The sequence below is a fragment of the Plutella xylostella genome, chromosome 27 (assembly GCF_932276165.1).
Source record: "Plutella xylostella chromosome 27, ilPluXylo3.1, whole genome shotgun sequence".
Lineage (NCBI taxonomy): Eukaryota > Metazoa > Arthropoda > Insecta > Lepidoptera > Plutellidae > Plutella > Plutella xylostella.
Window position 1 is genome coordinate 6,360,699 of NC_064007.1, and position 13,922 is coordinate 6,374,620.

The following is a 13,922-nucleotide window of genomic DNA, read 5'->3' on the forward strand; positions in this document are numbered from 1 at the left end:
CGAAGCAATGAGGATGGATATAACAGTACAAGGTGTTGCAATAGTGGTAAATAATTATAGTAAAGGTGAAAATCTACAACTCTTTGTGTCTTCTCTATCCTTTTTAACACACTATATTTTCCTACGCTTTGTAAGTTGCTAGTTGCTAGGTATTGTAACATAAGTACTGACCTGATACAGATACATCGTCGAATATGCCAGTAGGTAAAAATATATAACTGTACCGTCATGTTCGTTTATTGTTAATCTAAGGTCTGTACAGTAAAATATGGGAAATTTTGTTATGATTTATATTATCCTAACTTAATATTATAAATGCAAAAGTACTGTGTCTGTCTGTTACTTTTCACGCTAAAACTACTGAACGGATTTGAATGAAATTTAGTATACATAGGTAAGGTCTAGACTCTAGACCCTGAGAAAGAACTAGGCTACTTTTTATCCCGGAATTCCCACGGGATAACTTTTTAAGGCGAAGCGAAGCTTGCGGGTATAGCTAGTACTTAATATAACGATGTTTTTTTATAACACCGCTGTGTAAATTTTATTTAAGGTAAATGTAGCTATTAATGGTCCCCTTAAGACCCTTAGCTTTGCAAGTGAACTCTAGGGCACAACAAATATGTAAAAAGTCTCGCATATTTCTACATACGTCTTTTTAATATACCTAGTTATGATTTCTACACGTACCGACATAGTATTAATTTACAATAGGGGGCAAAGGAAAGATATAAAAAATCATAAGTTGTTAAAAATACATTTAATTTCAATAAATGTCATAATTTCGAAGTCATCATCACGTTAAACTATCTAACAAAAGTTGCTCAGAATGAGTCTGAGTCACCCCTTTTCAGGTAACTATATACCTACCACTTCGGCAACATTCTATATGTACCTATAATAAGAAAAGAAAAACATTATAAACAGAAATGCAAAAATTTTGTAAGTACCTAAAAAGACACTTTTTAATAAAAATTTATAAAAAATATGTTAAATTAAAAAACTTTAAATTATTTAATTAAACTGTTTACAAAAAGATGGACACAAATCTCTGGAAGCTGGGACCAGCACCAATGGAAATGAGTAAAACGTCGTCGTCCTGATTTACTGTCCAATTAGAATAAACGTATCTTGTAAGTTTTTATATTTTATTTCTGTAATTTTGTCATGTTTTGTTATTTTTTATTATGTTTTTGTTACATTTTCACATTCATTTCCAATTTTTATAACAAAATGATCATCATTCATTATAATATTATATAAGTTTATTATCTAAGCAAATAAAATCAGTTGAAATTAATTTCTCCCATTTTAATAATACGTGTTTACGTGTATTAGGCCCTAACTGTAATCAGGAGAGAGAGTGCAATGCCATAGAAAAATACTTCCTTCCGACTAATATATTTCAAAATGGACAACTTATATACGGATTTGTCATCATAATATTTTTTTGCTCACTTGAAAAGAGCTATCCAACGATGTATGACTCATCTTTATCGGACATAGGTCCCAAAACGCCCATTGTCATTTGGTAGAGGTACTTATGGAGTTTGCTGGCACCCTGGATTAACACATCTAGGCTACGTTTTATCACCGTATTCCCACGGGAAAACTTTTTAAGTCGAAGCGAAGCTTGCGGGAACAGCTAGTTAGTAAGTAATATAATAATTCGTTGATGTATTCCAGGTGCTGGCGAACGGTCAGCTGAACTGCGGCGGCATGGTGCTGACGGCGCGCCACGTGCTCTCCGCCGCGCACTGCTTCATCAAGTAATTCTTCTTCTTCTTAGAGCGGTGGTAGCTCAGTCGGGTAAGCGCCCGCTTCTGACGCCAGAGATGTGGGTTCAAAATCCCGGCGCTGACATGTACCAATGAGTTCTTTGAATTTAAGTACAATGTATACCATCGATTTTATGGCGAAGGAAAACATCGTGAGGAATCCTGCATAGTTATCTAGATTTGGCGCACGATATGTGAACCCCCCAACCCGCACTGGACAAGTGACGTGGGAAATGGTCCAAGCTTAGGAAGGCTGTGTTTTACAAAGTATAGGTACTAAATAGGTAACTTACCCTAATGGAGCTGAAAACACAAGAAAAACACACAACCCAACTTTATCCTCCCCCTGAACGCATCCTTCAATCTTTCCAGCCCGGACGGCGCAGCAATCAGCCCCTCAGTCTTCACCGTCCGAGTCGGGTCCACCTACTCCATGTCCGGTGGATCCGTCCACAAGGTGTCCACCATCGTCCTGCACGAGTCGTACAACAACCCGACCAGTAATAACGACGTGGCGGTGGTGGTGCTGGCGTCCCGGATCCGGAGCTTTAATAGCTCGACTGTGAGACCGGCCATTGTGCCGCCATCTGGATATGTGGTGCCAGATAATGCGTCCGTCGTCGCTATTGGCTGGGGCAGCACTGTGATGAGTATATTTTATGAACCTAACTATACTTACAGTCAGCCCAAGAGTTACTCTTACTACTGTAGTTTTTATGTATGGCATCCCAGTGCAAATCTGACTGTTATCTTGCATACCTAGGTACTTAATGTAACTTTACTTCGGCTTATAGTTAGAAGAAATCAAGTAAACAGAACCACCCTGATCTGCTCCCATTTATTCTAAGGAATAATTTGGATTAAAGCTTTCATGTTAAACTTTTAATATCATGCTGAAAGGAACCTCCCCGTGGTGCACCCTGGGCAATCGTAAGATTGGCGAATCCTTTCACCACGACGACAAACCGAGTCCAGCTCTAGCGCCGGCTCTGAAGGTAGTCTCTATTAACATCGAGGGTTTCTCTGCAAACAAGTCAGAAATCCTCGCCGACCTACACCGTACAACGCAGTGCGATGTGATGTGTGACGAGACTCAGAGCCGACCACACATCCCTGGACTTGAGCTTATTGCCGAGACTTCTCACCCGAAACACGGTAACGCAGTGTTTGCTACTCTCGGCATAAGCACAAGGTCAGTTGAATGTACAACCCAGAATGGGATAGAAGTCATCACCATCGATTTCGGATACTGCACCGTCACCTCGGTATACAAGCCCCCTGGGACACTCTTCGAGTTCTTCCCGAATACCCTGGACACCTATCGCAAGAACTGTGAAAATGTCAAAAAGAAGGTCACTCCCGCAACAATATTCTACAGCGCCTTACAACCACAAAGTGGGGAGCCTCACCACAGGTGCAGCGGACGTCTGGACTGGCGCTTGCGTTCTCCGTAGGAGAATTTATGCGTGTCCAGTATGGGGTCGGTCGGCCCACGCCAAACTGGTGGATACTGCACTTAATGAAACGTGCCGAATTAGGTATAACTGGTTGTTTAAAACCGACTCCGGTACAGCTGCTTTATTCACTGGCTGGCATAGCGCCCCCGGACGTCCGCAGGACTGTGGCAAGTTCCGCCAAAATGGACGACACATGACATCCCATGCATGGCTTCATCCCTGCGCCGCAAAGGCTGCCAAGTCGACGCAGCTTTATGAAATGTGTTGATCCACTGAACACTGGCCAAGCGCAAGCGAGGTGTGCTCTCTGGCGTTAAAAAGTGTCCCTTCCAACCCCATTTGTGCAGCTGTCAGAGAACCTCCCACCTGGACATAACTTGCCTTGGGAGACCTGGAAGTCTTTAAACCGACTTCGAACACAGGTCGGTCGTAGTAAGGACAATATGGCTAGGTGGGGATTCACGGATGCACAAAATCTGAACTGCTTGTGTGAAGCGCCACAAACTATGGTGCACCTTACTTCATGCCCCGCGTGTCCCTACACCTGTACGCGGGAAGTGCTCATGACCGGTACCAGCGGTGCAGTATCAGTGGCCCAGTTCTGGGCATGTATTATTTAGCGACTTTGTTGGTTTGCCGTCGACACGATAAGAAGAAGAAGAAGAATATCATGCTCATCCTTGCCCAATGCCCTTTAATCTATGAATACGTACATAACTAATAATATCAAGAAAAAGCAGAAGATCGTCTTCTTTGGTCAAGTTACGTATTTAAGTATAAGTACCTAAGTACCTACCTATCTACCCACCCTACACCCATCAAGAGCTTAACAATTCCACTATAACTTTATCCTTATCTCCAGGAGAACATAGCTTCGTCAGTGTCGCCGAGCCTCCGCCATGTGAGCGTGCATAAAGTGAGCCGCTCAGAGTGCGCCGCTCGCTACAGCGCACTCGGCGCTCAGGAGGGCAACGCTAACATGTTCCCTGTCACCACTAGCATGCTGTGTGCGGGACTGCTCAATGTTGGAGGTAACATCAAACCCATATTTCGTACTAACGATGTTTAGAAGGGAAGATAGATTTTTCTATACAAAGCCAAAAGTACTTACTAGCTTATTAACAGTAGCTTGCTATCTTAGGTTGAAAAACGAGTTCTTTGGCCCAGCCTCGGCTAACAGGATTATTTTTTTATCTATTACGTTCATAAAAGTATATTGAGAGGTTCTCAATAAACAACTTTTGGACGGTAGGACAATTTTGCTGTCGGTAGACTCTGTAGATTGTATAAATTGGAAATATGTAGCATGATGAGGGCGCAAACTGCACACTTCACCTTAAATCGAGGACCTTCGACAGTCAGGTTCACTGACCACTACACCAGTCGGTCGTGTAAAAAGTACCTATAATGCCTATTAAATCTACCGATAAAACACCCATTCCAATTTACTAACGAGCTAAAACTAAAGACCGATCAACACCGACCGTCTTTATTTCGGCCGTCGTAAAATACAATGTTTAACGAGGACATTTCTCCCCCCAGGCGCGGACGCGTGTCAAGGTGACTCCGGGGGCCCACTAGTGTACAACGGGGTGGTGGTGGGGGTGACCTCGTGGGGCGCCGGCTGCGGGAACCCCTCGTACCCGGGGGTCTACGCGCGGGTCGCCAGCTACACCACCTGGATCACCAGCACTGTGAGTGGCATTTCCTTCTGTCATCTTTAGTGAAAATTTCTCCATTCTCGGTTAGAGCATAACCAGGGAGTAGTGGTTAACTTTTGACATATCTGTCATGAATTTTATAGTTATGGATATGACATTTAATTTATAAATCAATCCCTGTTGGTTAGATAACCGACAATGGAGAAATTGGCACTTACGTCTACAAGATGGGCCGAAAGTCATCACCCTATTGGAAGTTACTCTCGTTTGTGCAAATGCCTGCCAATTTCAAATCTGTTTGATATTTGTGGACAAGACAAATGCAGAATACAAGTTCAGAGGCCATGCTGTGTGATATAGGTACTCCCCAAGAACGCGGAATAATTCTGTATAAGCACCCAAGCGATGCGGGTTCGAATCCCGGCGCTGACATGTACCATTGAGTTTTTGGGTCGCCTGTTTTTCGTTTTATCTGTCATTATTCCCTGCAATATCGCCCATGTATGTGAAGAGGACCAAAAGAAGTCATCCAATGTTGTTTGGCTCTAATTTTTTAGAGCAAAACAACATTGGATGACTTTTTTGGTCCACCTTGTAGTAACGAAAGTTTTTTTTTTTTATCTCAGATACAAAATTTACTGATTCTCTTCATCAACAGTCGACTGTCCCGCTGATAGAATTATACGACACTTAAGCAAAACTTTTTTTGTTTTTGAAAATTGCAAAACCCGTAACTAGGAGAGGCCCAGATGATAAAATATAAGAAAACCTTAACTATTGTAGTTTTCGTAAACCCGTAATTAAATTCTTAGGCAATGTATTATAAACATAGTACTTACTTACTTACCTAAATATTTAATATTAATAATTCCGTAACTACTATGCATGCACTACAGACTGACCACTAGAAATCGTATGGCGTGGTTAGTATGCGAGAATCAATCTTCTACAGTGGCAATCAATCATGGCATTTCCAAACTACTGCTAAGTTTCAAGACGAAAAAAGTACTTAAGTACTTAATTTCAAACAAAAACTAAACACAGGAGCGCTATTTGCGAAGGCAAAACGAAGTAGGTACGAAGAAATCAAATGAACATTTGTATACTTATGCAGTACAGCCGCCCTACTCTTGAAAGGCAATGTATTGCGTCTGTCTTGCGTACTCAACATTAAAAAGTATAACTTCTCTTCAAAATCGATTTTACAAAAAGTACAAATACATAAATGTTTATCAAGATAAGGCATTTTTTTTAGAACATAGCAGTAAGAACTAAATACCTACCCAGAATGTAGAATTTATTATAGATTTTGGCCGAAAAAGCCAGATTTGGCGTTTTTGCAAGTTAACTTCAAAATTGTAGGCATTAAGTATATTATTATTGTTTCTAGGTTCTCCAAATAGGCATTTTTACCTAGCTGATATATTTTTTTTAATAGCCTAATTTGTGTCCCACTGCTGGGCAAAGGCCTCCTTATATTTTGGTCCAACGATCGCGATCCTCCGCCACTTCGGACCACTCAGGTAGGAACTTGTCCAAGTCGTCCCGCTATCTCCGCCTAGGTCTTCCTCGGCGCCGACGTCCGTCACTGGGCACCCACTCGGTGACAACTATGGCCCACCTGTCTGGGTTTATGCGACAGACGTGGCCTGCCCAGCCCCACTTCAGCTTTGCGGTCTGTGCGCCCACGTCAGAAATTTGAGTCAAGGAGCGTAACGTGGTGTTTCTGACGCGTTCTGTCCTTCTCACACCTAATATGGTAGGCTCCATTGCTCGTTGGCAAATCTTGAGTTTGGACTTTTGATGTTCGGTTAAGGACCAGCCTGGTCTGTGCGCCGTAGGTTAGGACGGGCAATGTGCACATGTCGATGAGCTGTCGCTTTAGTGAGAGAGGCTACCCTTAATTAGCTCTTTCATGGACCAGAAGCTCTTCCAGGTATTAGTTTTTTTTTTTGGAAAAACGCCTCTGAAGAGAAGTTATGATTTTTTTTTATGTTGGGAACAGAAGACAGACGCAATACATTGCCTTGCAAGAGTTGCACACAGTATTAACATAGTTTCTATGCGAAAATCATTGTCAAAACAAGTTCGCGATAATTTAAGGAACCAGTGCAGCGATTATAGGATTTCCAACCTCCGTTTACGTCAACTATGTTTGTGTAGTTAGTATCGAATTTCCCACGTAAGCACGTGATACTTTCTAACGTTTTGGAATCCGAAAGAGTGAAGGTACCATGTCACAAGTCCCTAATTTACAATAGGGAATATGCAAGTGATTCAAATAAAGGTCACATATTATTTTTAATAAACTTTGTTATTTCAGAATTAGGCGTCCATCAATATTTTTGATTATAATTCATTTTTCAGCAAGTAATTAATTGTTGAAAAGTAGTAAAAAACTGCGGTAAGTTCAAACATTAGAAACGTCACGAATTTTCTTAGGGCGGAAGTGACGTAAAACGCTAGTACTTATATTTCAATCTCAGAATAATCTATGCCCATAGAACTGAGCGAAGGCGCGACTTGCGAGAATTTTATTATTCTAAGCCGTGAAACAAGAGTGTGACGTCACACTTAGCACGCCATCATCACGGGTGTTACAGTGGTCGTGTCGGTTGCTAATTTTAAACTTTATTTAAAATACCTTAAATAACTTCTTTTGGGGTTGATTTTTTTTTACTATATTAAAGCGATTTAAAACTATTGAATAAGAAATTAAAAAAATATATGCATATTCCCTATTCTGTTTCAGGTACAAAGGTACAACGGCGCGCCGACAGTGAGCGTCAACTTCCTCCTGCTAGTCTCCTTGGTGACTTCCATCATCCTAACAAATAATACCAAAATGTGATTCTAAAATAGTTTAAGGCAATAATAATTTATGGAGAATTTGAAATGAACTGTCTTTCCTCTTAATTAGAAGTTCAAGATTGGGACACTGGAATTCCGACTTTTTGACACTAACTACAAAGAGTCGATTTATAAACCTACAACAAGAAAATATGGGTAATTTTGTATTTTTTTTTATATTAAGTGTAATATAGCAATGCTTTTACAAAACTCCTGTCAAAATTTTATTTAAGGTAAACGTAGCTATTAACGGCCCTTTTGACTCCTAGCTTGTCGTGTGAACTCTAGGGCACAACAAGTATGCAAAACGTTTCGCATATTTCTACTTAAGTAACATATTTTTAAAATATAATTTTAAATTATTCGAGTACATATCATACTGAAATAAAATTTGGTATACTTAATTTACCAAAAGGGTGCGCAAGGAAATATATTGATTTTTTGATTTATTCCCAATCTCCGCTGGGGAGCAAAGGGCCAAAGTGAAGCGCCGCCATTCTTTACGATCTTGGGCCAGCTCAGAGACATCCTCCCAAGACATCCCCGCCTGGCCCATTTCTTTTTTCACAGAGCGCTGCCATGTCTCTCGCGGTCTGCCGAGTCTTCGTTTACCGCCCTCGGAGTGCCATGTCAGTGCTTCCTTTGGGACGTCTTCAGTACGCCTGAGAACGTGTCCTATCCATCTCCATTTGCGTTCTTTTACGGTTTCTGCTACAGATTTTTGATGTGTTCTGCGCCAAAGTTCCTCGTTGGAGACAAAGTCAAACCAACGAATCCCTAGGATATTGCGTAAGCATCTGTTTACGAAAACCTGTAGCTTGTTCGTGGTTTGAACCGTTTTCTTCCAAGTTTCGCAACCGTAGAGGAGAACGGTCTTTACGCACGCGTTGAACAGGCGGATCTTGGTTTGGAGACGGAATGCGGAAGACCTCCACACTGGGCTTAACATGGCAAAAGCTCCACGGGCTTTGTTAATGCGGTTCCCGATATCCTCGTCAGTTCCACCATTTGGTGTGATTTTGCTTCCCAGGAAGGTGAAGGTGTCAACATCTTCAATTGGTTGGCCGTTGATTTTAAATGGAGTACGGTCCGCAGTCATTACTCGCATTGACTTGGTCTTTTCTCTGTTGACATGCATGCCCACTCGGTTACCCAAATGGACGAGGTCATTGAGTTTCCTTTGCATATCAGCGCTATTTTCGGCTTCCTTAATAAGGTTTCGCATTTTATTTGGAACGTGAAAATATTTCAGCGTATCCCAAATCGCTGACTGGTGTACCCTATCAAAGGCCTTCTCAAAATCCACAAATGTCAGGAAAAGGGCCTTTTGCCACTCTGTTGATGCTTCCAGAATTATGCGGAGTGTGTTTATTTGGTCCGTGCAATTTCTTCCCCTTCGGAATCCTGCCTGTTCACTCCTAAGATGTGCATCTACCCGGTTTTGGATTCTGTAGAGGATGATGGCATTCAGTATCTTGGACACTATAGGCAGTAAAGTGATCCCTCGCCAGTTTTTGCAGTCACTTAGGTCACCAAGGAAATATATAAATAACATTTATAAGCTGTTATAAAAATATATTAAATTTTAATATAAGAGAAAATGTCGAATAATCAACATCATCGAGTTAACTAGTTAATTAACAAAAGTTGCTCAGAAGAACAAAAAACATAATAAACGGAAATGCAAAAATTAAGTATACACCTACTCACCTAAAAGCCACTTTTTCAATATTAATTTCCAAACTTGTGAATTATTCTGAATAAATTTAGAAAATAAATCGTACCTAAAAACATGATCGGTACGGTACTTAATTCAAAAATAAATGATTTCGGAATACATTATCCATATTGAGGTTACGAAGGCGAGTAGCATCAAACTGCTGACGTCAGCAGCCACTGCGGTGTTGTGACTGTGCTTGTGCACAACCTCAACCTGGTTTTGTCCTAACTGGAAAAAATAATTTTAAAATTATAATGTATATCGAGGGTATCAGCTTCCTACTTACTTGCTTACCGTGGAAGATTAAAAATGTCATAAATAAGTATTAAGGGAAAAAAACTGTTTATGGGGGGGGCTGTCATTTTCACCTGTGGGGTGCAAGGGTGCAGTACAGCGGGGCAGCGGCCCAAGTCTGTGAGCCTTACCACAAAAACTAAAGACTTAACAGATGTTTAACGAGAGTTTTGTCAAACGCATAATAAATCTCCAAACTATCGTTTTAACACTTATTAAACAATGTTTCAAGTTTTTGTGATAATACAGTTTATCTTTCTTTATTTTATTATAACTACTCACAGTGTTGTTGATCCAGTTGGTGTAGCTAGAGACGCGCGTGAACACGTGAGGGTAGAAGGAATCGCCGCATCTCCTACCAAATGAGGTCACCCCCACCACCACCCCGTTGTACACCAGGGGACCACCGGAGTCACCCTTGCAAGTGCCGGCTCCTATATGGGACAAACTCTAATTGTTAACCAAGATAGGAATGACGACTTGACGAGTCTGTAAAATACCCAACGTGTGTGGACGGACACAAACTTTCTCACAAGCACTCATGAATCCTGTGACTTTGAAGCGGGTCTTTTTTTCATCAAAACTCAAACGCACTCAATAGAACTCGTCAAACGTCCACGTATAGGTCGGTCCAGCCTGTCGACTTCATAAGTCAGATAAACGAGCTTACCTCCAACACCAAGCAGCCCCGCGCAGAGCATGATGTTGTATGAGAAGTATCTCGGATGACGCGCGGCGCAGGTGTCTCGGTCCACCTTGCGCAGCCCCACGCGCCGCAGGCCGAGGGGGCTTGACTTGCTGCAGTTCGTCTACGGAGTATTACAGTAGTGGTATAGGAAGCCGACAGAAATGACTCAGGGGCTCATTGGGGTATCATGCATGCCAAACATGGGGTTTATATCAGTTTATTATAAAATAAGATATAAGGTCATTATTTACCTATAGATGCCGATAAAATCCACAAGGTGAAGTGTTTCATACTCACATCAGTCCATCCCCACCCGACAGCTACCACAGACGCGTTGTCCGGGACCACATACCCCCCCGGGGGGATGACGGCTGGCTGCACCGAGCTGCTCCGGTAATTGCTTATACTGTCCGACAGCACCAACACTGCCACGTCGTTAAAAGGTAAGGTATAGCTCTCGTGAACCACGAACTTGGACGTCTCATGCTTTGAGCCTCCGCGGTCATTGTAGGTAGATCCGACGCGAATGACAACTTTAGATGCCCTCAAGATGGTAGTGCCAGTAGCAGCTGTAGTGTCATTGATTTTTCTGGAAAGATTTTATAGGTATGGTGTACCTAGATCATTCACTGTATGACTTGATACTGCAGTGGCAAAGGGTTCACGCCTGCAACACAATTCACATTGCTTCTCTTTTGGATTGATTAATTTGATATTTTATATATTATTATCCTAATCCTAAATAATATTATAAATGCGAAAGTCACTGTCTGACTCTCTTACTATAGAATGGATTTAACATAATTAGGTTTTGTATTTATTTCTGACAACTGAAAAACTTTAATACCGCGATGTAGGATTTCATATTAATTGGCCTCGGTTCCATACAAGCTCTCTGTATTGCGCTTTTAGTGCCATCTGTTGGTTATATCCGGAACTGTCTGTCTGTCTGTCGGTCTAGACCCTGAGAAAAAACTGGCAACCCTGAGCCCGATCGTATACTACGCATTTATTAAAGTCCTCATTAATTAATTATTAAAACTGGTGAATCTACGCCTGGAAGACTCTGAAAGTAATTGATCAACACTGAACTAACCTTCAAGATTGTTTGGCAGTTAATCTTAGCCTGAAACCAGCGGTGAGAAAGCCATATTTTCACTTTAAAATTGTCCACTTCACAAGATTTCACATTAGACAAACGATTTAACGTATATTTTTTCAAAATATTTCGAAAATTGGGCCAATAACAATACAACAACCGGCGCACGCGCAGACAATCATAACTAACACAAATTGACAGCTCGCTCCAGTGTTGCAAGCGCAGAATATATTTTTGACTTAACGTTCCATTTCAAACAAAAGTAAAATATTACGACTAAAATATTATACTAAAATCTAAGCAATTGGATTGGATATACCTACATAATATTGCAAGGTAACATCATGAGTGAATATGTAACTATCAGAAAACAAAGAGCTTTATCGCTCGACGATGTCACAGAATTAGCCGATACGGATGACTACCAGTCAGTGGACACTGAATTGAATAGTTCAAGCAACAGTATGCCAAATGACACAACGACAGTATGCGAAGAATTGACGGACCTTAAGATGAAACTTGACCAGATGAAAATGGAATTAGATGGAGCAATCGAAATAGAAAGTTTAAGCCTAGAGAACCAAGAACTGAAAGCTGAATTAGCAAAAGCTAAAACAACAATTGATGCATTCAAAAAACTTGACTACAATCAGTCAATGACACCAACATTCTTAAATAAAAATAAAACAAAATCTGCCAAAAAACATGCGAAAAGTACAAGTAAAAGTGTCAAAATCTGTAAAAAAAAGAATAGAGTTTCAAAGTAACCAAGTGGAAGAAAGAGAAGCAGAAGAAGCGAATAAGCATAGAAATATAGAAACAGATCAAGTAAAGGTCAATAAGGAAAAGCCAACACAAGAAACAAGGGCAAAAGAAATTGAAAGAAAACCAACAAAATGTAAAAGGCAAATCGTGATATTAAGTACTGAAAGCCGAAGCCTTCAACTGGCAGAAGAGTCACTGACATATGGTAAACTTTGCCATTATCTTAAACCAAATGCAGGAGCTATAGAACTTTTCAATGGAATTGAGAAAAAACTAGAACACTTCACTATGGAAGACTACTGTATAGTTATTATTGGAGAAAGCGACTTCACTACCACGAAGGATTACAATAATCTTATTGTAAATATTAAAAACCGGCCAAGTGCGAGTCGGGCTCGCGCACAAAGGGTTCCGTAGCAGCAAATATAATTTACAGTTAAATCAACCTATCTCAAAAACTATAAGAGATACTTTGATCAAACCAAAAATCGTTGAAAGAGTTAATTAGCATGCATCACCTCTATTTTTTTTAGAATTTTATACCCCGTAGTTATAAAAATAGAGGGGGGGGGGACATACTTTTTACGACTTTGAGAGCTGATATCTCAAAAACCGTTCACTTTAAGAAAAATGTTTTTTAGAAAACTTTATATCATTTTAAAAGACCTTTCCATTGATACCCCACACGGGTATGTACATCGAAAAAAAAAATTTCATCCCTCAGTTACATGTATGGGGGGCCCCACCCCCAATTCTTTTTTTTACTATTTAGTGTCATATTTTTGTAGCGGTTCATACAACACATATTCCCATCAAATTTCATCACTGTAGTACTTATAGTTTCCGAGTAAATCGGCTGTGACAGACGGACAGACGGACAGACGGACAGACGGACAGACGGACAGACGGACAGACGGACATGACGAAACTATAAGGGTTCCGTTTTTGCCATTTTGGCTACGGAACCCTAAAAATGAACTTAGCAAAGTACAGCACACAAATGTCATTTTATGTGTCCCGACATTCAAAGTTAAAAGAAATGTTTATCTTTTTAATCAGCGCATAGAATCATTTAACAGTATACTGTATTCAAGTAACCAGCAATATGAGTATGCATTTGTATTAGACTCAAACCAAAATTTAAGTAACTCCAGTAGCATGTTTGACATCAAAACCGGACATATTAACGATAGAGGCTTAAAAACAATATTCAATGACATTGCTTACAGTATAAAACGAATAGATGAAAATTATAAGATATCTGACACTATCCAACAAAATTATAAAAAAGGAACTATTCCGTACTATTTTAATAAAATGACAGAAGAAACAAGAAATTCCTTTCGCAGACAATCAGAATAACAATAAATTCTCAATTTTTCACCAAAACATTGCAGGGCTATTAAAAAAAAGTGAATATCTTGAAAAAGCATTACAGGAACTGTCAAAGTCAAATCTAGAAGTAAAAGCCGTCTGTCTTTGTGAGACATTTGTAATGAAAGGTCAAGAGAGTAATATTAAACTTGATGACTTTAAATTAATCTCAAACTACTCACGTACTAATCAGGAAAGAGGAGGATCTAGTATTCTTATAAAAAAAGGAATAGACG

The 13,922-nt window shown here is 40.3% G+C and overlaps 3 protein-coding genes across 3 annotated transcripts in view; 1 reads left to right on the forward strand and 2 right to left on the reverse strand.

Moving 5' to 3' along the window:
* The window catches only part of LOC105397427 (trypsin Blo t 3), a 52,252-nt gene that overhangs the window by 19,831 nt on the left and 18,499 nt on the right, over positions 1–13,922 (reverse strand). The window contains exon 3 of the mRNA XM_048631028.1: positions 10,746–11,037. The gene's annotated coding sequence lies outside the window, so the exon portion shown is untranslated. The remainder of the gene's footprint in view (positions 1–10,745; positions 11,038–13,922) is intronic.
* Positions 14–7,785, forward strand: LOC125488459 (trypsin CFT-1-like). The gene is made up of 6 exons (XM_038109956.2): positions 14–46; positions 1,687–1,769; positions 2,151–2,421; positions 4,098–4,266; positions 4,778–4,929; positions 7,649–7,785. Exons 1-6 carry the CDS (start codon positions 14–16, stop codon positions 7,745–7,747), a joined length of 807 nt encoding a protein of 268 aa, XP_037965884.1. The 3' UTR covers positions 7,748–7,785.
* Positions 9,619–11,599, reverse strand: LOC125490785 (trypsin CFT-1-like). Its single transcript, XM_048631102.1, has 5 exons — positions 11,586–11,599; positions 10,746–11,037; positions 10,431–10,569; positions 10,043–10,194; positions 9,619–9,690 (listed from the first exon to the last, which is right to left on the reverse strand). The coding sequence occupies exons 1-5, from the start codon at positions 11,597–11,599 to the stop codon at positions 9,619–9,621; spliced, it is 669 nt and encodes a 222-aa protein (XP_048487059.1).